Source organism: Lontra canadensis, unplaced genomic scaffold (genome assembly GCF_010015895.1).
Source record: "Lontra canadensis isolate GAN:19392208 unplaced genomic scaffold, GSC_riverotter_1.0 scaffold28, whole genome shotgun sequence".
Lineage (NCBI taxonomy): Eukaryota > Metazoa > Chordata > Mammalia > Carnivora > Mustelidae > Lontra > Lontra canadensis.
This window is the reverse complement of record NW_022631022.1, coordinates 11,040,803-11,064,558: the sequence shown is the minus strand read 5'-3', so window position 1 is coordinate 11,064,558 and position 23,756 is coordinate 11,040,803. Positions and strand designations below refer to the sequence as shown.

Below are 23,756 nucleotides of genomic sequence, written 5' to 3'. Positions count from 1 at the left end.
CATGTGATTCTTGTTCTCAGAATTGTGACTTTGAGTCCCATGTTTGGTGTAGAGGATTAAGAATAAGACAAGGGGGGGGCGCCTGAGTGGCTCAGTGGGTTAAAGCCTCTGCCTTTGGCTCAGGTCATGATCCCAGGGTCCTGGGATGGAGTCCCGCATCAGGCTCTGTGCTCAGTGGGGAGCCTGCTTCCCTTCTTCTCTCTCTGCCTGCCTCTGCCTACTTGTGATCTCTGTCTGTCAAATAAATAAAATCTTTAAAAAAACAACAAAAAAAAACCAAACAAGACAAGGACGTCTAGGGATGCCTGGGTGGCTCAGTTGGTTAAGTGTCTGTCTTCAGCTCAGGTCATGACACTAGGGTCCTGGGATCAAATCCCACATCGGGCTCCTTGCTCAGTGGGGAGCCTGCTTCTACCTCTCCCTTTCCCCTGACTTGTGTTCTCTCTCTCACTCTCTCTCTCTCTCTCTTTGTCAAATAAATAAATAAAACCTTTAAAAAAAAGTAAAAATTAAAATTAAAAACTAAAAAAGAAGCTATTTGAGCTAATAATGAATTTACCATAGTTGCAAGATTCATGATCAACACACAAAAAATGGTTCTATTCTATACACTAATAATGAACAAACCAAAAATAAAATTAAGTCACCAACTCCATTTAGCATCCAAAAAGAATAAAATACCTAGGAATAAATTTAACTACAAAGTGTAAGTCTTATATACCGGAAACTACAAAGCACTGCTGAAAGAAATTAAAGAATACCTAAATAAATAGAAAAATATTCAGTGTTCATTGGTCAGAAGACTTAATGATGTTAAGATGACAAAACTCCTCAAAGTGCAATCCTTATCAAAATTCCAATGGTATCTTTTTATATAAATGGAAAAGCTGGTTCTCAAAGTTATGTGTAATTTCAAAGATTCCCAAATAGCCAAAACAGTATTGAAAAAGAAGAGTAAAGTTGGAGTACGCAGTCTTTTCAATTTCAAAACTTACAACAAAGATACACTATGGAGCTGGCATAAGGCAGACATACAGACAAATAGGATAAGATTGAGAGTCCAGAAATAAACCCAAATATCTATGAGCAATTGATTTTCAGCAAAGGGTGCCAAGAGCACTGAGTAAGGAAATACTGTTCTTTTTAACAAATGGTGCTAGCATAACTGGATATACACTTTCAAATGAATGAAGTTGGCCCCATACCTTCTACCATATACAAAAATTAATTCAAAGTGTGTCAGTGATCTATGTATGAGTTAAAACTATATATTCTTAGAAGAAAATAAAGGGATAGATCTTCATTACCTTGACTTTGGCAGTGGATGCTTAGATATGACACCAAAAGCACAACAAAGAAAAAAAATAAGGTAAGTTAGACTTTATCAAAAGTAAAAACTTGTGTTTATTCAGGGATGTTAAGAGGTGAAAAGACCAGGATGCCTGGGTGGCTCAGTCAGTTAAGCACCTGCCTTCAGCTCAAGTCATGGTCCTAGGGTCCTCAGATCGAGTCCTGAATCAGGCTCCCTGCTCAGCAAGGAGTCTGCTTCTCCCTCTCCCTCTGCTGCTCCCTCTGCTTGTATGCACACATGCTCTCTCTCCCCCTTTCAAATAAATAAATAAAATCTTTTTTTTTAACAAAGTGAAAAGACAACCTACAAAATGGGACATGCAAATCATATATCTGATAAATGTCTAGTATTCAAAACATATAAGAATTCTTACAGTATAATATTCTTACAGTAGAAATACAACCCAGTTCAAAAATGGAATGGTCAAAGGACTTGAACTAATATTTTTCTAAGGAAGATATACAAAAGGTCATCAGGCCCATGAAGGAATATTCAACATCATTAATCATTAGGGAAATGGGAATCAAACTACAGTAAGATACTACTTCATGCCCACAAAGATGTCTATAATTGAGAAAAGAAGGAAAAAAAAAAAGAGCAAGTAACAAGTGTTGGTAAGGATGTAATTAGAATCCTCATACATTGCTGGGGGGAATGTGAAGTGACACAGCCATTGTGAAAAACAGTTTGGAGTTCCTTAAATTGTCACATGACCCAGCAATTCTGCTCTTGGGTATCTCCAATAAGAATTGAAAACAGGTACTCTGACAAATACCCATACACGATATTCATAGCAACACTATGCCCAGTAGTCTAAAGCTAGAAACAACTAAAATGTCCCATCAATGCATGAATGGATAAACAGATTATAGTATGTTTATACAATGGAATATTACTCGGCCCTAATAAGGAATGAAGTACTGATAAAAAACTACAGTGAGGATGCACTTCAAAAAACGTGAAGTGAAAGAGGGTCCCATATGGTTCCAAATTACATGAAATATTCAGAATAGGTAAATTGATAGCGATAGGAAATTAGTTGTTGCAAAGGCTAGAGGAGGGGAAGAATGGAAGTAACTAATTAATGGCAATAGGGTTTCCTTTGGAGGTGATAAAAATGTTCTATAACTAGATGGTGATGGTCATATAACATTGTGAATGCACCAGATGTCACTGAGTGGAAGCTTTGCAATGGTTAATTGTATGCTATGTGAGTTCCAGCTGAATTTTTTTAAGCTGAAACAACAAAAATTACTTAAAATCATTAAATATGTGATAAACTGAAAGAGAGTTTTCCTTGATTATTAGAATGGAGGCAGGAACTGGGATACTATGACCACTGTTACAAAGTTCTGAATTTTTCTGACCAAAGCAGTACCTCTGTGATAATCAGTGGCTAAAAGGACAACTACTAAGTTATAACTACTAACTACTAAGAATATGGTGATGGCAGGTATTAAATTTGGGATAGGAGGATAGTCTATTAGAGGGATCACAGCTCTTTTCACATGAGAGCATTCTCTCAACCGTATCCAGCACCCTTTCCAGTTGAGGCCTTTTTCTGTCTGCTACCAGAAAGTTGGAACCAAATTCTGCCAAATTGACTTCATTTGCTTTATGTTAGGGTCACTGGTTTAGTAGGTCAGTGAGTAGGGTCAGCTGAATCTCTGGATTTCAGTGAAGCACTTAACAAAGTCTCATGTCACTGTAGCATATAGCATAGCATAGGGATCTCCTCAGCCTTGTCATCCTGATGTCTTTTTTTAATCCCATTTTTTATGCCCCAATACTAGAAAGACTAGCAAATGCATCAGTTGACAGACTTGGAATCTTAAAAAGGCAGAAATGAATATTGTGTATAAAATGTAAAAAAAAAATAATAATAAATAAATAAAATGTAAGAAAATGAATTTTATCAGGTAAATGTTAACTGTTGCACTTGGGACAAAAAACCCAAGTGAACAAGGAAACTGTTGGAGGGGACAGGATTTGATAGCAAGATATGCAATAAAGAGTAACAGCATGTGATCACTCCTAAACTTTTAATATGAGCTAGCACAAATGGGTTATTTAAATGCAATGTTGAAAATGACTCTGCACTAATCAGACCACATCTGGGGCATTGTTATCCATTCTGTTTTACAAGACACGTTGAGAAACTGAAAATAAATCCAGAGGTCTTATGTCAGAAATGATAAGGATTTCATTCAGTCCCATGCCATGAGACGCAGTTGAAGAAAACAGGAATGGCTAGTCTTGACAATATTGGCCTTCTTCAAATAATGAAAGCCATCCTAAAATAGAAAAGGAAAAAGAACAGAATAGACTGCCATGTATGGTCATGAAAGCATTCAAGCAAAGACTTGGTGACCATTTTTCAAAAATATTCTTGATTAAAGGGTGGACCACATTGTAACTAAAGTATCTTTCAACCTTAAGATTGCATAGATCTGAATATTTACTAGAAAGCAGGCAACATGAAGATAGGGAAAGAAAATATAAGTTTAATCCAGTGGTCTCCTAGAACTCAAGTATTTTATCGATGCATCTAAATTCAAGGCATGGTTGAAGGTACTAGCATCCTCTGAATAACCTTTGGGATTAACTCAGAAGTGGTGATACTTTCAGGTTTGGGTTGGTATCTGTAGGAAGATAACTTCTTTCCTTGGCTTTGTTTTATAGTCTAGTCTCCTGAGACAAGATCTGGGCCTTGGAAGCCCAGCACAGCTCTCTTCTTCAGGAAAACCTGGAACACCATACTACTCATTCTCTGCCTCAAGTTCCAGGAGAAGACCACTCCATGATTCTACAGCACTTGGTAAGTGTGTTGTACAACAAATCCTATCTTACAAATGTTCCTTTTCTTTTTTTAAACTCTTAGTCTTCTGGCTACACTTTTATTTAGTAGGAATTTGGGTTCTTAGATATGATGTTGATAATAAGGCTAATTTGCATATAATAATGTATCAGATATTTAATAAACAATCAATTTAATATTCTTATTTGGTCATCATAAGAGGAACTAAATAGTGAAAAGTGGGACTGGTTTTTCCTATTATAATAAAAATGCCGTGGGCTAATATTAATACCTTATTTTTGACTGAGATTGATATAATGCTGAACAGTTAACAGTGTGCTTTTACATACTTTGTCATCTCTTAGGTCCAACAGCCCTGCTGGTCAGTGAGTGTAATAACTAGATTTAAATAAAATGAGGCTCAAGAGGACATATTCATATAATTAGTAGATGGTTTATCCAAGATAAAATTTAAGAATTTCTGACTCCACATCAGTGTTCTTTGCATTTGAAGTTTTCTACTCCCCATTTTTTAAAAAGTTGAGGTAAATCAATCATATTAAAATGTACAATGCAGTGAAGGTTAGTATATTCACAGTGCTGTGCAGCCATCATCTCGGTCTCGTTCCAAAGCATCACCTCAAAAGGAAACTCAGTATCTATTAAGTTTTGAACCCTAATTTTCTTTAGCTTCCTTCTTTTATGCCTTATACATACCCTAACCAGGCCAGTCTGTTTTGTGTTGCTGCTTACAGCAAGCCTCAGGTACACTCTGGCTCCTTATCCAAGCAGTTTTTAAGTGTGAGAATTATTGGTGATTCCTTCATAGGAATCTTCCTTTACACAAAATTGAAGTTGTACAGGATAATTCTATCAAGGATAGGCCAGCTTCTGAAATAAATATATCCCACTAAAAGAAAATATGTCATAGGGGTGCCTGGGTGGCTCGGTGGGTTAAAGCCTCTGCCTTGGGCTCAGGTCATGATCCCAGGGTCCTGGGATTGAACCCCACATCGGGCTCTCCGCTCAGCGGGGAGCCTGCTTCCTCCTCTCTCTGCCAGCCTTTCTGCCTACTTGTGATCTCTGTCAAATAAATAAATAAAATCTTTAAAAAAAAAAAAAGAAAATATGTCATAGTTATTTATTCCGCAAATACCAATTTATATATCTTCCTTCTGTGAAAACTAGATTTTTGTGAAATAGCCCTTGTCCCTGGGTCTAGAGTATGCTTGAATATATGAAAGGGCAATGATAATCATGTTTGCATAGAGAGCTCTGACTAGATATGCCCACCTCTCAGCATTATGGGTGAATTAGTATGTGTAATAAAGTAAGCCCAGAAGATTTAGACCAGTATAATGTTTATTAAAGAAATGATAAATTGTAAAGCATCTTTTCTCCATCTTCACTTTTGTTTCCCACCAAATGAGTTAGGGTAGGAACACTCATTTAAATCTAGATGTGTTAGTGTCACTAGAGAAATATCTTGTTAGTAAGCTATGTGAGTACATACTATGTCAAAAAGCACTAATATGGACCCATATAATATTACTAAAAATCAAGGGAGAAAATGAGTTATTGATTCACTAGGAATTAGGGTGGAGGTATAAAACTCAAGTTTTCCAGAAATTAAAACTTATATCTTCATTTTCATTTTTTTATTTTGATTATGATAGTGATCGATACTTTCATCTCCTCCATGCCAAGTATATATCTTTACACAGGTTCTCTGAGGTTGTAATACTAACCTGTGTTACGGATGAGAAATCAAGACCCAGGAAGCTAAGCAACTTAGCCAAGACTTGGTACCCAAGAAAGCCCGCTCATTTCCTGTATGAATACCACTTAGTGGAGTGTTATTCCATTCTTCATTGTTACTTCTCACTCTGCCACTCTTTCTTGGCATTGTAGTTACTCATAAAATCTCAGAGTTGAAAGGACTTCAGAGATCATCTGTACCCACCTCAGTATCTTCTCAAGCTGCCTTGATGCTTTACGAAATCTGCATTCTGCAAAACAGCATCTAGCTATCTAAATTATAATATTTTGCCACAGAATTTATTATAAACATAGTAATAATGGCTAAAATTTATTGTCACTCTCTTGTCAGGCACTGCCCCAAATATCTTTCCATATTATCTTTACTACAATAGCTCTAAGGGGTGTTATTCCCTTTTTACATCTTACATAACGGAAGCTCAAAGAGATTAAAAATAACTTGCCCAAGTTCACATAGCCACTGTATTTGTTGCTGCTGAAATTAGGAGCTGAAATTTGAATCCAGCCAGCTTACTCTAAACTGTTAGACTTTGCAACCCCTCTAAAGTGAACTATGAATCCCAAATTCATTATTTTTAAATAGAACATTATGTACATAATTGTGCAGTGGCAGCCAGTGATGAGATAAAAATATAAAATAAGCATTTCCAGGTGCCTGGGTGGCTCAGTTGTTAAGCTTCTGACTCTCAATTTTGGCTCAGACTATGATCTCAGGGTTGTGAGATCATCAAACCCCATGTCAAGCTCCATGCTGAACGTGGAGCCTGCTTGATTCTCTGCCTCTCCCTCTGCCCCTCCCACCTCCTCTCTAACTAAAAAAAAAAAAAGAATAAAGAAAGAAAAGAAACATTTCTATTACATAGGCAGTATAAACTGTCCTAAACTAAAGAAAACATCTTCTGCTAGTTATTAATCCAAAATAGATTGATGAGCTCCAAACTGATAGGAGCAGTTCAGTTGACTCTCTTGGTATAGAGTGTGGCTTTTGCTCAAAGGATACTATATTTGTTAGTTTCAAAGAGTTAGGTTCTAGAAAAGCCTCACAAAGAATAAAAAATTTGCTTCTAAGATTTATAAGTATAGAGTGTGCCAGATATTGTTTATCTTGGCGCTTTTCTTTTAAGGAAATATAGGCTGCCTCTTGGTATAGGAACTTAAATAGTAATGAATGATTTGCCCCCTTTTTTAATGTATAAAATTTCCCACATGCTACTTCTAAAGTTACTTTTTTAGCTCTGCAGCCTTATTGTAAAGATGCCCTGTCCTAATTTAAAATACGAATTTAATTCTTTCTTAAACAACTGTCTTACTGTGTCGTATAATTTATGACACAGGAAAATATGCTTGTTTAATACTCATTTTTATGGTTTGCAAAATAGTATACTTTATGCCAGCCTTATTACTAGCGAAACCCTCTGAATTTCATCCATTATTTGTTTAAGATTGGAAAGCTGCGCTTACCACCTTTTTTTTTTTTTTACAATAAATAAGATGGACAAGTTTTAAATTTTAAATTTTACAGATAAGTAAAATTAAAATACCAAGTAAAGCTGATCAGGTATCTGTGAAAATAGTCAGGTTCTCATTTATATTTTATAAAGAAATAGGCTTTCTCTAGTTATTTTTGAAATAATATCAACATCCATGGACAAATCACACAACAGTTAGTACTGAATTTGCAGTTTTATCCACGCATTGTAAACAGTAAATATTCTTACAGAATACTAGATGACATTGTATATGACAGTGCCTGTATTTTAATAGTTTATGTAGCATTTCCTCTGACATGATTACAAGCATAATTTTTCATTCATTAAATTTTATTTCAAATTTTTAACATAATAAATTGTAGCACAGCATTAGCTTTCAGTCTGTTTAATATGCTCTTAAACCTAATTCTTCATGTGATGTGGACACTAAATTTGCGTCTCCTTTTAGCAGTTGTATTATTAAAGTGACCTGTTGCACCAAATGCCCTCTGCAAGTGAAAGTGAGATATGTGATATAAAGTGCCTGGTATGGAGCCTGGCACGTAATGAGTTTTTAAGAAATATTAATTCCCTTCACACATGCTTATTGGTTTGTTATTTTCTTTCTTGTTTTACTTTGTTTGCTTTCATCTTCCTAAACTTACCTGATAACGTATTTCAGAATATATCCCTTCATTAGGAGAACTGTTTTGCCCAGGAACCGTCAGAAAGAACGAAGCCCCCATCCCTATATGCCCTTGCTTTTTCCTAAGTACTGGAAAACAAGGCACTAGAAGGAAAAAATTTCTGGCAGTTGAAGTCTGACCTTTTAAAATAGAAATTCTGATGAAATAATATTGTTTTCCAAATGCAGATCCTTTGCAAGCAAAGAAAGTCAGAAAGGTGCCTCCTGGTTTGCCTTCTTCAGTAAGTACCCATTTTTTTGACTTTGTGGTAAACAAACTCATTTCAGGTATTCAATATTTGCTGGCTGTAAGGATATATTCGATTGGCGTCAGCAGGCACACTTCACATAGTAACTGTTGACTGTTTAATGGAATCATTGATTGAGATAAATCCACATTTAATGTTAGGTTTTCAGATTTCTCTGCAGTAATTTGTAGCTTACTCATATGCTGTTACTCCGTGTCCCTGTCATTTGAATTCCCCTCTTGGGAAGAGGACTAGGCCGGTAGCTGTCAAAGAAGATATCCTGTACAGGTCTTTTGATGTTTAATTAGTCATTATGTTGCTGAACAGGAGGACAGACAGAGATTAATAGCTGAGAATCTTAGAAATTTACATTTGTAATAATCCCAGTGGAGCTAAAGACATTAAGATTCGGAGGACATGTTCGGCTCAGCTTGCCTCAGTAGGACTGAAGTTATTAATATGCATAAATCACCGAGTCAGATGTTCATTGTGAAGCCCTTGTGGATTTTAAAGCCTTCATTAAGCCTTTCCTAACTTCAGCCTAGCATCAGGAAAGCTTTCAAGCAACTAGTTTGTTGATCCCCTTTTGCTCAAAAAATGTATCCTTTGAGAATAAAGAGCTTTCATGAAGGAGGTTGGAAAGGTTTGGTGAACAATCATTAATGGCCGTGATAATCTAATGCTGTAGGGGTGTTTGTGCTATTAAACATACTTTATTCTTTTAAAGAGTGAAAGTATTTGTAAATTAACCTACATCAAAAATCCACCTACATTTTTAAAAATCTCTGGTGTGAGAAGGGAAGATTTTTTTTTCTCCTTTCCCTTTGCTTAGAACAAATGGAGAGTGGGGCTTTTGGATTGAGGCCCCATGCCTTGTAGGGTACATCTCTTTGTTGTGTAAATGGATGTTGGGCTTTTATGTGGCAGTACTTAACACATGGGCGCAGGTGCTGCTGGATGAGTCACAGCTCATCCAAGTATACACTGAATGGAATATCCGGCTTGGCAAGTAGTAATCTAGAAGGAGCAGCATGGGTCTGAGCTTTTTATTTTTTATTAAGGCTGAAGTAGAGATATCATCTTTTTGGTTGTTTGCCTTCCTTCTTTCCGGTGTTCTTCCCCTGCCTTCTCTTCCGTGTGATACATGAAAACTCAAATTTGAAATCCTCTTTGAAACCCAGTTCCAGATGGATCTGAGTTTTATGCAGCCTAGGGCAGCTGTGCTCTGAACCTGCAGCCTACCTGGAAGGTTGGATTGCAGCTGCAGGCATTCTTAAAAGCTTTTGCTTGCATAAGCACTTGGGCCCACTAGAGGCTGAATAGCTGCTTGATAAACAAAATGAACACAATGCCTCAAATCATTATTCCCGAAGACAGGAATTTTTTTCCACAACAGCTAAATATAGTTGGGCAATTTACATTTTAACAGTTGTGTGCTGTGCTGGGGTAGGTGGTTCAACAGTAAAACAGATGATTTCTGCTAGATTAACAGAAATCATATTTAAAATTGACGGAACTGCTAAAACATGTAACTGCAATTTTCTTGTAATTTATTGCCATAATTCTATGAAAGTAATAAAGGTTAAATTGCATATTATTATTTAGCAGAACGACACAGGTGAAAAAAAATAAGATTTATAAATGAAAAATTCATCCTATTTCTCTTAGCCTGACCTTGATTTTAAGAAACAACCTATTTTCAGTGTTTCGTAGTTTTTTCATGTTTAAAACAAAAGGGCAAAATAGAACAGCCTGGAAAGAGTATACACACAAGAGGTAACCAATATTCCCTCCAGTCCTAATCATAACAGCATTCACTGCTTGGGGGTAGTTCCCTCTACTAGTCTTCTGTGTCAGGACAAGCCACAGAGAAGGGGAAGGCCACTGAATTCTGAGCTTTGATTTCTTTGAGAACCATTAGGAAATTTCATAAGCCAAGCCTACTTACCTATCGTGTTACTAACTACCTTAGAACAGAATAGAATTCAGTGTTTTCAATTCTATATTTAACATCCGCATCTGACATACACTACTTAGAAACCATGCTGAATATAGTATTTAGACATATTGAATGTTATTAAGGATATATAAAGAATAAATGCATCTTAATTAATTGAAAGTGTATTTTAGATTAAGTGCTATGTTGAAATCTCAGGTTTTTTAAAGAGAATTTTTTTTAAACTTTAAAAATGATACTTTGATAAGTATTAACAAAATAATAAACTTCTGAGAATACTTATGGTTACAGTATTTACCTTTTCAGTATCTAAAGCAAATGGGAATTTAAAGTTACAGTGCTTTTACTGTTGAAATGCTTTTACTGAGATATATGCAGTGTATAGACGTTTAACAATATGAATTATAAAAAGGTATAAAAATGAAATGGAAATGTGTATTTTATTTCATGACCATTTGAATATTATACTTCCCAAACAAAAGTAGAAACTTGGCAGTAACATCTCAGATTTCACAGCTTGCTGCTTATCCAAATATCTTCAATCATCTGTAAAACACATGTTACCTTTACTAAATAAACAGTAGAAGAACTAGGTTAATACTGTACTACTCTTACTGCTACAGAAAACAGAAGGTAGGGTTACTTAACATGCAAAAGGCATTGATAATCTACTTAGTTGACCACATAGCATTGGTTAGAGGCCTTTTCTTTTTGTAAGTCATGGTATAAATTTAGGTAACATAAGCTCCTTTATTCCTCTCTGCAGATCAACTGAATGGTAATTCCTATCTGTGGATAAAGTCCCAGTAAGGATGTGTTGGCATCTTTAAAGCAGCATGGTCAGTAAGGTTAGGAGAATGATCTGCTCAAATCTGCTGGCTCAGTTGATGATTGACTGTATGACTCTGGCCTTGTCAGTTAGCCCTTAGGAAGTTTGAAGTGGGAAATCTGAATTTCCTTTCAGGTCTAAAAATGCTAAGTACTTACAGTTTTAAAACTGATGTGCCCCTCCACCTCCCCCCAGAAAAACCCTGATGTGCCCAGCACTTAACCAAAAAGCATAGTGATCCTAGTTTCCTTCCTGCTATTTAAAAAAAAAAAAAAAAGGCATCCTTAAGCACACTACATTTTCTACTTGCTTTTCTAGGTAGGTTGAAATACTGGACAATGTAGAATGGTAGCAACAACACTGGAATGATGCTTAAACATTGAAAATTCTACCATATACACACACTACCAGTACCTTCAAGGAACTTACCATCTAGTATGAGAAACAAGCATTCAGTGAATTAATTATATTGCAATGAGGCAAGTAAAGGTGTATACCAAGCACTCTGGAAACAGAGGGTAGGTAGAACTAATCCTACCTTGGGAAATACTAATAGCCTTGGGAGTTGACATCTGAACTGTGTCCAGAAAGGTAAGTAGCAATTCTTCTGTTAGAGAATAGGGAGGATGAACCGTGGAAGGCATAAACATGAGAAAATAAACACATGCTCAGGACACATCTAGAAGTACAACATTACTGGATTCTATACCAGACACAATTTTTGTACTTTCCCTATTGACAGGCTCACTTTCCCACTCCAGAAGAGGATTGGGGAACATACAAAAAATCAGTCCAGATACGAAACGGTATAAACAGTCACTGAAGTATCCTGGCTGATAAATAATAGGTGGCATTTGTAATTATTAAGGTTTATCTAGGAGACTTTCAAAAGGTATGGTGCTTTGACTTTGTGAGGTGTTTTCCTCCTTTTTTAGGGTTCCTGAGCTGCTTCTCCCCTTCTCTAACCACTGACTTTAGTCTTTATCCTTCTATGTACATCAGTTGTTTTTCATCTGTATCAGATTTGTACCAAGATAGAACGTTTAAGGATATTTTTGAAGCACTGGATAGGGATTGGGGGCAGTTGTGATTTTTTCCAATAATTCCAAAAGAAAAAAAAAAAAAAAGGAAACAGTTGTTCTGTGTTAGCATTTTTCATAGCCTCAGTGTCACTCTGTTAGAGGTGTAGGATTTACCTGTATGAGGATCTGTGTTCACCATTATCTGTATTACCTTAATCTTTAATCTTTGTAACACACCTCTTTAAGATAACTAATACCCTCTTCTTACAAATGAAGAAATTGAGACTCAGAGATATTAAGATCACACATACAGCCAAGATTGCAACCTCATTTAATGTCAAAGGCCATTTTCTGTTTATTTTGAATGTTAAAGCATATTACATATCTTGGTTTACTCATAAAACATCCTGTTTAGTATATTAAATTTAAGCCATAGTTTATTCTGTCATTATGTTTTTGTTGATCAAATTTATTTTTAATTAGCTTTGTTCTTTTAAGAACCTATCACCATCAAAAGGATGATGCAGAAAAGCACAATCTTTTCCAGTCCAGTAGATAATGGGTTTTACCTGACCTCAGCTACGTTTTATTTTAAAACCCGAGAACTTGCTTTTAAGTTTTCTGAACAGCAAGGAGAATACAGTGCCCCTCTCAAATGTCAGTGTGCCAGGTATCCTGTGCCCAGCATATACCTAGCATATAATAGACACTCGATAAAGGTTCTTTATTTTTTCTAGTTCCTACACTGCAATCTGAAATTTAAATCAACATTTCATTTTTACCAGATGTTGCTGAAAAGCAAGCAAAAGTTTGAAAAGTTAAGGATGGGTAAATGTTAGACTGAAAGAAAAAAACAGATTATGTTACCTAGACTTGTATATGTAATGTATGTGCTTGGTACATGAATTGTAAATTGTAGCTGCTCTTGTTGTTTAGAAAGCATTCATCTTCAGAAAAGGAACCTGTAGGGAAAAAATTCATTGAATTAAATTCTGCCTAGAATTCATACTACTTATTTTTGTTTTCTGAACTATCAGGAGTCTATGCTTTCGCCCCCCATCCGCCCCCCCCCCCGTATTTTTATCATTGGTTTAACATCTTTATGTCCCTCTGAAGTATTTCTCAGATGGAAGGAAGTTTCTTTGCTCTTTATTCTTTATCTTCTAATTTGTTGTTAGTATTTTCAGACCTAGATCCTTTTTTTTTAATATGCTGCAGAAGATGCAGAATTCTGAAGTAAGAAAGAAGCAAGACACTTTCAAATTTTTATCACCAGAAAGTAAACACATAGGACAAATTCCAGAAGGCCTTTTTTAGACCCAAATTCTTCCTCGAGTTTTGTTTTTGTCCAATAGCACTTGAAAACATCTTTTGAACATCAAATTTTAACATCTTCTTTAATGTGGCATGTACTTATTAATTCATTTTGAATGTAACTGGCTTGTAGTCCCAGACATAGGCTGATGATGCAATGTTTGTTTCTTGATCAAATGCTATGCTGTACTTTGTCCTTTGTTTTTGAGTGTGTATGAATTTTCCCCACAAAAGCAATGCAGTTTATCACATAATTTCTTTGCTTTGTACTTAAACTCTCAAAGTGTATTTTACCAGCTCAGGCATCAAGAAGAAATTTTTTTTTTTTTTTTGCTCACTCTTTACCCATAAGGAACTTAGCTTCTGAGGTCAATCAAAGCAGCTTAGAATCCACCTTTTCTTTCTTCACTGCAGATAGGCAGTTCCATAGCCTTTTGTTTGGTAGTTGGCTGTAGTTTGGGAAATGATGCCTTCTTTCTCCCCAAGTTTTTATGGGATTTTATATTGTCAGGAATGGCTTTTTAAAAATTAGTGTGAGGCGCGCCTGGGTGGCTCAGTGGTTTAAGCCTCTGCCTTCGGCTCGGGTCATGGTCTCAGGGTCCTGGGATCGAGCCCCACATCGGGCTCTCTGCTCAGCAGGGAGCCTGCTTCCTCCTCTCTCTCTGTCTGCCTTTCTGCCTACTTGTAATCTCTATCAAATAAATAAATAAAATCTTTAAAAAATAAATAAAATAAAAATTAAAATTAGTGTGAATTTTGACTTGGAAAACTACCATTTAAAAGATCACTGGCAATCTAAGCCAGTAAGAAAAAGGTAAAGGAGGAAAAAAGAAAGGAAGAAAAAGGTAAAGGGTTAGAACCATAGAGTGACTATTATTTCCAGGTTATCCACACACATAGCAAACAAGATGAGCAGCAAGTAGAATACTCTCAAAGGGAGTGTCTTATGCAAGTCTCTCGGAAGCTAACAGAGTGATTATAGACGATTATCTGAGGCCTTTAAGACTAGCAAGAATCCTAGTGCTTCTGGAATAAACAGTAGTTATACACAGCAACAGCATCAGCTGAGCTTTATGATGAACCCTCCATTTCTTGAACGACTTGGAATAGGTATTAGCTTAGCTCCTTTGGCAGACAAACATAGAGGCCACAGAACAACTGTAGGTACTTGAGAGTTTCTTATTCCTGGCAGTTAGATAAGCTGTTTCTATTTGAAGGCCACTGTGATATAAAACTTCCAAAGTGGCCAATTCTTTCTCTGACTTTATAGGTCAGACTAGCAGAAAAACCTTAGTATATAAAGAGGATGGTTCTATAATCCATTCCAAACTTATATTCAGTTTAGCCATTGAATGAAAGATTTTCTTCATACATGAATAAGAAATAGCTTCTGTTTATTCTGACAGTAGCCACTGTTCTGAACAGTGTCTGAATTGTATCAGTATAGATAATAGGCTTTTAATCCATAGTTCTAAGATGTTCATTTTTGTGATGAGCCAGTAATGTCTTTGATCTTGTTTTAAGACAGAAAGTAGAAGGATAAGTAACCAGTGAGTAAGTCCTATGTAGCCAGTTTTTTGTACTGATGTGGTTGTACAACCATATCAATATTTATTATTTTCTGATGTCTCTTATTTTTTAAAAAATAAGAAATAAAGATATAAAATAGAAATAAAGAAATAAAAAATAAGAATAAGAACGTCTCTTATTTTTTTTTAAATACTCTTTTAAAAAAGAACGAATGTCTGAATTTCAGAGCTGCCTTTTAAGGTTTATTAAACTCTCCAGTTGTGGGTATTTCAGATCTTTAATACTTCACAAACCAGATGTAGGATAAGACCCAATGTGTGTTTGTGTATAACTTGTGTAGTTTCTAATGTAGATGTGGTAGTTGAATTTTGTGACTGCTTTTAGAGTTTAAGCCTACTGTCAGGGTGTTCAGCATCAATAGAACCATGGAAGGGTTTTTGTTGTTGTTGTCATTTGAATCTAATAAAATTGAGGATTATTTTTGCAAGTATAGGAAAGAAGGAACAAATTAAGAAATTCCAAATTTTATCACTGGGGATGTTTGGGGCTCTGAATTTCATTCTAAGTTAAGGAAGGCAGTTATATCCTAAGTAATTTGCTGACCTGAAATTTGCCATCTCTGATACTCCCTTTGTTTAACCAGTAGTGATTTTACTTTGAAAAGTCATTCATTGTATTTATGTAGTACCTAATTTCAAGGACTGTTATGCTATATAGATAAATGCATAGTTAGACTTTTAAGCATTTTAAACACTATTAGTCCAAAGATAGTTTCTAATTTTCCACTGTGTTTTATTTATTGAGATTTTTTTATTTTTTAAATTTATTTTTTATTATGTTAGTCACTATATAGTACATCATTAGTTTTTGATGTAGTGTTCCATGATTCATTGTTTGCATATAAAATCTATTTTAAACAAATTTTAATATGTTGACCATTCGGAGTTTTTGTCTTTTATCATCTGTATTTGTTTTGTTTTATATTATTTTAAGATTTTATTTATTTGAGAGTGGGGGGAAGAGAAGCAGAGGGAGAGGGACAGGCAGACTCTGTGCTGAGTGCAGAGCCAGATGCAGGGCTCAGTCTGACAACCCTGAGATCATGACCTGAGCTGAAGCCAAGAGTCCGATGCTTACCCTACTGAGCCACCCAGACGCACCCATATGTAATTATTTTAATATGTAATGCAACATTTCTATAATATGCCAACATTTATTAGTGTTCAAAAATAATTTGGTGCTAGAAAATATGTTTCTGAAAAATTTGCTGCTAGAACCTGCTTACCTCTTTGTTAATAGCCTATATTTCTACTCTACATCAATGTACTTGACTAGGAGTCAGCAAACTTTTTGTGTAAAGGATTATGTAGTAAATATGTTGGGCTTTGTGGGCCTGATGGTCTCTGTAACAAATGTTCATCTCTGCTACCAGAGCATGAAAGAAGCCACAGATGATACATAAATGAATGGACATGACTGTGTTCCAATAAAACTTTATTTGTAAAATCAAGTGGTGGGCCAAGTTTGGCCCACAGTCGTAATTTGCCAACCCCTGCATTAGACTTAACAAAAGTTATATGCTTAAAGTTAATGCATTCTTACTCCCACAGTGTAGTTCCTGTGAAAAACAGACTCAGAGAGAAACAAAATTAAATAAAATTAAATATTTTTAGGTCTGTTCCCTGGTTACTTATGGGCTTTTTAGATTCATTACCTGATGATATTCACTAGTCCCTTCTTCATTTCCTGAAGGCTCTGGGCACTGAGCTAGAGTTTATTGTATTGACAGAAACTTTCCAGAACTGTTACTTACCTTACTCTGACTATAATAGTAGAAAAGCCTCATTGTATAAAGTGGGTGGTACAGTGTCATAATTTTTCTAGATTTAAATGTCACATGAGGTAATATGCAGGAGAGTTCATTACATCAAAAGTAAGCCTATGAATATATATATTAGTAAATGATTATTTTAAACAATTGGGTTTAAAGTACTTAAATAATTTGATTTTGATATAAACAGCCCTACTATAATTTTTTACCTAAACTTAGATATGTGTGTGCCCAATCATCATCTTTTATCCTGGTCCAACTTTCTCACAGAACCCAAAGCTAAAAGGTTGTTCTAACAGCTTGAGAATTCCAACCCAAATTGATTGTGAAACAGATTCTGTTGAAACATGAACACTCTCTAAACATAAAACCTTCATATGAAATGTAAGAGAATCTTCCGTCCTGTGACTAGAAAAATCACTTTTTCAGTGTTAATCTTTATAAATTTAAGTTAATATTTATGGCTTATTTAGTTCCCTTTTTAGCTTTATGATGGCTAGTATTAATAAGAAATAAGTAATTAAAATCTTATCAAGTTTTCTGACTTGTGCTTCATAATTTGTAAACTATGTAACTTGATATTATTTGAAATCAAGTTTTTTTTTCAACATCATCAAAGATATTTGTATATTTTAAAATCTAGTAATTTGAATAAGAGTTAGAAACACTTTGACAGAAGAGTGGGCTCCATTTACTAGATCTTCTGTTAGTGGAATATGAATCCAGTCTATAGAAGTCAGTAAATTTATATTAAGTGCTTATTATGAGAGAAGAATTATTTAAGACTTTATAGATTTAAGTATGAATAAAGCATGGACCCTCGTACCCTGTCTTCACAATGCTTATAGTCAAAACATAACTTCGGCCTTTGGAAAGAAGTAACTTTGCAATTTTTTTCTATTGAGTAATTGTTGCCCTCTGGGCCCATCCAGGAAATGCTTTTTGAATTAAATTAAAAGGATAAAAATAAATACTGTAAAGCCATTATTTTATGTTATCTGTGATAGGGAACATCATCTGTTAATGACTTCCTGCTCCAAGCTATACTTTTCATCTTCCTGCTATTCCAGCTATTCAGATCATCAAAATATGTGAACTTACTTCCTTTGTGTAAGAAACTGAATTATTTGCCCTATTTTTTCCTCCTCATTTATGCAGTTAACTCCTGGTTATATACAATAGTAAGAGTAAATTTGTTTAAAAAATAAATAAAATAAATTACAGGTAATTCAGCCATTACTCTACAGAGGACTAGGATTGACCTAATTAACAATATAGGGCCATGATCCTCATGTGACAGAAGAGTATGGAAAACCAAAATACAGAAAACCTACTCCTAAAGGGGAAAAAAGTTATAGTTTCCCTGACACAAAAATGAAACAGTGGTTATCTTCCCATACTAAATTCCTCATACTAAAATTATCTTCAGAAACTAGACCATTTGTCATCATCTGTTGCTTTCATCATTGTCCAGGCCCACTTTTTTTTTTTTTTTTAAGATTTTATTTATTTATTTGACAGCGAGAGAGGGAATACAAGCAGAGGGAGGGGCAAAGAGAGGGAGAAGCAGGCTTCCTGCCAAGCAGGGAGCCCAATGCAGGGCTCTATCCCAGGACCTGGGATCATGACCTGAACTGAAGGCTCACACTTAAAGGACTGAGCCACCCAGGCACCCCTGTCCAGGCCCACCTTTATTTCTTTCCTGAATTATGGCAACATCTTCCCAACTAGTCTTCAGTTTTCCTTTAGTCATTTTTTTAACACAGGAAGAGCCTTTTAAAATCTGAATCGGATGATATTCTGTTCAAAATCCTCCAGTAGCATTTCTTACCACCTCACAGATACCATATTCTACTAATTTACCCTCTACCCACATACTTGCCCTTTTTTACTGCTCCTTAAATATATCAAGCCTGCCTTGGGGGCTTTGCATTTATTCTTTTCTCTGTCAGAGCACAACTCATTTAGTATCCCTGTAGTTAGTTTTCTCACCTACTTTTCTCTTTGATCATATATCCCTTTATTGCTAGGCATCTTTCTTGACCATCCTACATAAAATGGTAACATGTCTCCATCACCCCCCCCTTTTCTAACCTATTAAATTTCTCTCTATAACACCTATTACCCTCCGATATACTAGAATTTGTTCATCTGTTTTAGCCAGGAGAAACTTAATAAGGCAGGAGTTTTCTTTATGTTGTTTATTGCTTTATCTGCAGCACCTAGGTGCATAATAGATGCTCAGTGAATACTTGTTGAATAAATGAACAAACTCAAATGATTTGCAATATAGGCATCGCTCTTCTTTCATCCTGGACCGTGCTCAGCTGAGTCATCTCACAAGGCACAAAACAACATACTGGGTAATCTGAAATTAATTTATCCTTCAAGATGAATAGGTATATTTTATCCATCTATATTATAAGTGTTTAACACGTGTAAACTTTGTATAAAGCTTTTCAGGGAGGAAAAGAAAATCTCCACAATTTTTTATCAGAAAAGTGGAAGTCTTTTTAGTGGCAAAGATCACTGAAATTCTTTCCATTTATATAGATTCAGTCTTTCCCTGTGTTAGATATATTAGAGTTAGGAAGATCTGCATTTGGTTTTCCATGTGAGGTTTCAGCATTAGGTAGTTGTGTTCTTATATTCCAATTTTAACAAGCAATAATAGTTTGAACCTTTATATTTATATATATTTATTTATATATTGTATATCAATTATTGCAATCTGAAATAACCAATATTAGGGTAAACAAGTGTTCTCAAGATCACACAACTGTAAAGGTACTATAGTATTGCTACCTGCTTTTCACTCTTTACTTTCCTATTGTACCTAGTAAACTTAACCGGCCTACATGATTATTACCTGTTTATAATCCACATGACAATCTCTTTTATCGATCTACTAAATTCTCCAGCCAAAAGGCACAAAGAAGCAACTCACAGGCCCAAAATTCTTTATTACAGAATAGAGCAGGAGCCACAGCCTACTTAATTACCATAGACTCCCTATTGACTCCTTAACTTTTTGTTGCTTGCTAAAATTATAACAAACCATCTTTGTAGAGGCCTACATGTATATTTCAAGGACATAGCCAAAAATCTTTTATTTTTCAGATGATGCTGTGTCAAAAACATAAAATGTCTTGCATGTAGATCAAATTGTACATTACTGAGAAATCAAAATTGTGGGGTCCTGGCTGACTCTGTTGGTGAAGTATATGCTCTTGATCTCAGGGTTCTGAGTTCCAGCCCCATGCTGGATGTCGAGATTACTTAAAAATAAAATCTTAAAAAAAAAAAAAAGAAATCAAATTGATATTGAGCTAATTGAACAAAGACAAAGTTAGATAAGAGCGGTTACCTATTGGTACAATGTTAACCCTATTTTTTTTTTTTTTTACAATTTTTAGACACTACATAGCTATTTTAAAAGATGTTAGTTTTATCTCTTTTTTAAAGATGTATTCATTTGTTTTAGAGAGCACAAGTGAGGAGGAGTAGGGGAGGGAGAATCTCAAGTAGACACCATGCTGAGCATGAGCCTGAAATGAGGCTCAGTCTCACAACCCTGAGATCATGACCTGAGCCAAAATCAAGAATTGGACTCTTAAATGACGTACCACCCAGGTGCCCCAAAAGTTAGTTTTAAATGAAAATATTACTAGGTAATAGAAATGTATAACTAACCCCTTATAAAGATATTTCATTTGCTAGCAAAAATGTTATTAGAATATAAAGCATTTAGAGTCAGCTTTGGGACCAAGAAGTTGTAATTATGTTTTTGAATTCCATTTTGGATCAACCTTTCATTTCATATAAGGCTTTTAAGCTTTTAATTATGCCACTCACAGATACAATTATAAAGATACAATTTAAGCTTGGTGTGGACAGTGGGTCTCATCTATGCCAGTGAGTCACAGTGCTGGGTCTTCAAAAATAGTAATATAAGAAGATGTAAAATATTTAAAAATAACAAATAGGGGCGCCTGGGTGGCTCAGTGGGTTAAAGCCTCTGCCTTCGGCCCGGGTCATGATCCCAGGGTCTGGGGATCGAGCCCCACATGGGGCTCTCTGCTCAGCAGGGAGCCTGCTTCCTCTTCTCTCTCTGCCTGCCTCTCTGCCTACTTGTGATCTCTATCTGTCAAATAAATAAATAAAATCTTAAAAAAAAAAAAACTAACAAATTGTGTAGTTTGCTGAAATAAAAGTATCCAATCTGTAAAACATCACATTTCTTTCACTAGAATGATTTCAGCTCAGCATGGCAAAGTTTCATTTCCCCTTTAATCAGAAGTTCTGAATGAAAGTTATATGGCTTTGTTGTTTTTTTATAGATTTTTTTAATTTATTTGACAGAGATCACAAGTAGGCAAAGAGGCAGGCAGAGAGAGAGAGAGGAGGAAGCAGGCTCCCTGCTGAGCAGAGAGCCCAATGTGGGGCTCCATCCCAGGATCCTGGGATCATGACCCGAGCCGAAGGCAGAGGCTTTAACCCACTGAGCCACCCAGGCGCCCCTTTGTTGTTTTTTAACAGGAAAAATACTCATTATAATTTAATTTTAAAAATTGAGAGACAAAAATCTTGCAAAAAAGGAATTCAGTGTTTTGGGGTGGAATAGATAGTAAAAGATTTTATTGGTGGTGAAATGGCTGTGAAATCTTTGGGATAATTTAATGCCTGTACTTTGCAGAAATGGAAACTTCAAGTCAGGGAAATGCAATGTCCTACCTTCTAAGAGACAGAGCTAAAACCTGGGTCCCTATCTCCTGACTCCTAATCCAGTGCTCTTTTTCATTATATGGTATGAGTCCATAGTTCTGGAACCCGAGCAGCCTATCTCACATTACAGAGTACTAATGAGTGGTCGGGAGAATATTTCTGCCATATTATATGCACTTGTAATACAGATACTGTTGACCTTAATAATAAAAGTTATTTTACTGGTAGAAATGAGTTTATTTGGGAGTAACAGAGAATTGCAATTCATGACAAATAAACTATGACAAAACCATAGGTAAGTCCGACAAAGGAGAGGAATGTTACTTTAGGGAGAAAAAGAAAGCTGGGAAGGTTGTTTTGAAGCAAAGCCCCTTAGAGAAAAGCAGGATTTCAGGGTGAAGATGTTTCTCATTGATGAGCTGTGGAGGTAGTTTATTATAGGAAATGCAATATAAGTCTTTCCCTTTGGGCACTGTAAATGATGATTGTTTCCAGTTGAGGATTCTTCTTTTAGGGCTCTATAATTGACAAACCTTCTTGTAATTGACATTGACTGATAGGGCTCCCATTCCAGCCTCCCTTCACTTCATTGAGGTTTCCTTTTAACAGTTTTCTGGTACATAGAACAAGTAACTTAACAGGTTTCTTTTTTCAAAGTTTTGTGTCTGTGTCCTGGACTGTCTGATAAAGGACACTTGTTGGGGTGGCATTATTACGTTTCCCAGTGAAATTATGTTTTGTTTTGTTTTGCTTTGTCCTGTGTTGAACTGACACCATCTCTTATTTCCTCCCGTTTATGATACCCTTCTCAGATGTGTTTTCAAAATGCACTATTAATGACTTTTCTTGAGAATGTTCACCATAACTTAATAGTAAGAAACCATTCTTTTTAAGATAGTTTTTTCCATAAATTTGGGATCTGGGTGACTTCTTCCAGTGACTCTATGACTACTTGATTACAGATATGAGGCAGGATGATTTGGTGGACTCAAGATATTTAATTAATTATAGATATGAAGTATTTAAAAATTACTACCAGGGACAAGAATTTTTACTGAAACAAAAAACATAGATTGGGGCCAGATAATAGTTTAATGTATAAATTATTTAGAGCTTTAGGTTGCAGATTCTTGAAATGACTGTGGACTAAAATGCAGGTATTACTTTTGGTCTCTTTAAAAATTAGACTTAGGGGCGCCTGGGTGGCTCAGTGTGTTAAGCCGCTGCCTTCGGCTCAGGTCATGATCTCAGGGTCCTGGGATTGAGTCCCACATCGGGCTCTCTGCTCAGCAGGGAGCCTGCTTCCCTCTCTCTCTCTCTCTGCCTGCCTCTCCATCTACTTGTGATCTCTCTCTGTCAAATAAATAAATAAATTCTTTAAAAAAAAAATTAGTACCCTGTTGCTGTTCCATTTCTCATAAATTGAAAGGATCTAGTGCTTTCCAACTCAGAAGAAAAAAACTATAGAAGAAACAAAAAAAGTCGTGTGGCACTTTCTCTAAGTGAGAGCTAACTTAACTCAAGACCACATTGTTTACCTTTTACAGACGATTTTAAATAATAGCTTTGTTTGCTTACAGTTTTGTTGTTGGGTTGCCTAATAAGTCGATAGTGAAAGACTTTGTCTTGAAAGCTCTTCAGAAGTGCTGGTTTATTGAGGAATTTGAAAACCTGGGTGTCCTCCTCCTCATTGTTTTTACGTGCGCACACACCATTAGGCAGCCCTGTGATTATAGAGCCATCTGCAGGAAAGTTATCAAGTTGCAACATAGTTAATGATTCTCTTACCATGTTATTTCAAGTGGCAAATGAGAAGTGACAAACTGCAATTCATGTGGGGAAAGAAATGGACAGTCAAGAGATGTAGGAATTACTAGGGAGGGGGGACCCCCTCCTTTAATTTTTCAAAGAAAACTGCTTTGTCATGGTGAGTTTGTGATCAAAAGAAACATGCAATTTGCTTCAGGTTTTATATATTCTCAGTAATTACAGTTCTATCTCATTTGAAGGGTGTCTAATGATAGCCTTTGAGAGGCTTTGTATGATCTGTCAGCTCTTTTTGTATTGATATCAGGAGGATACTATTTATTTACCCCAAAAAGAGATTTATTTGATTTCTCCTCCAGGAGTTAGGATTGTTTTTTACACATTCTCATTGTACTCATATGGTTGTCAAAAGAGGAACTAAACAAGTGTTTTTTTGCCCTATAAATGCAGTT

At 35.6% G+C, this 23,756-nt stretch overlaps 1 protein-coding gene across 4 annotated transcripts in view; it reads left to right on the top strand.

The window, feature by feature from the left end:
- Positions 1-23,756, top strand: part of TCF12 (transcription factor 12) — a 381,460-nt gene that overhangs the window by 292,623 nt on the left and 65,081 nt on the right. For all 4 annotated transcript variants that reach the window (XM_032864863.1, XM_032864864.1, XM_032864865.1 and 1 more), the window contains 2 exons: positions 4,034-4,169; positions 8,271-8,323. In XM_032864863.1, the coding sequence (XP_032720754.1) occupies positions 4,034-4,169; positions 8,271-8,323 (189 nt within the window). The remainder of the gene's footprint in view (positions 1-4,033; positions 4,170-8,270; positions 8,324-23,756) is intronic.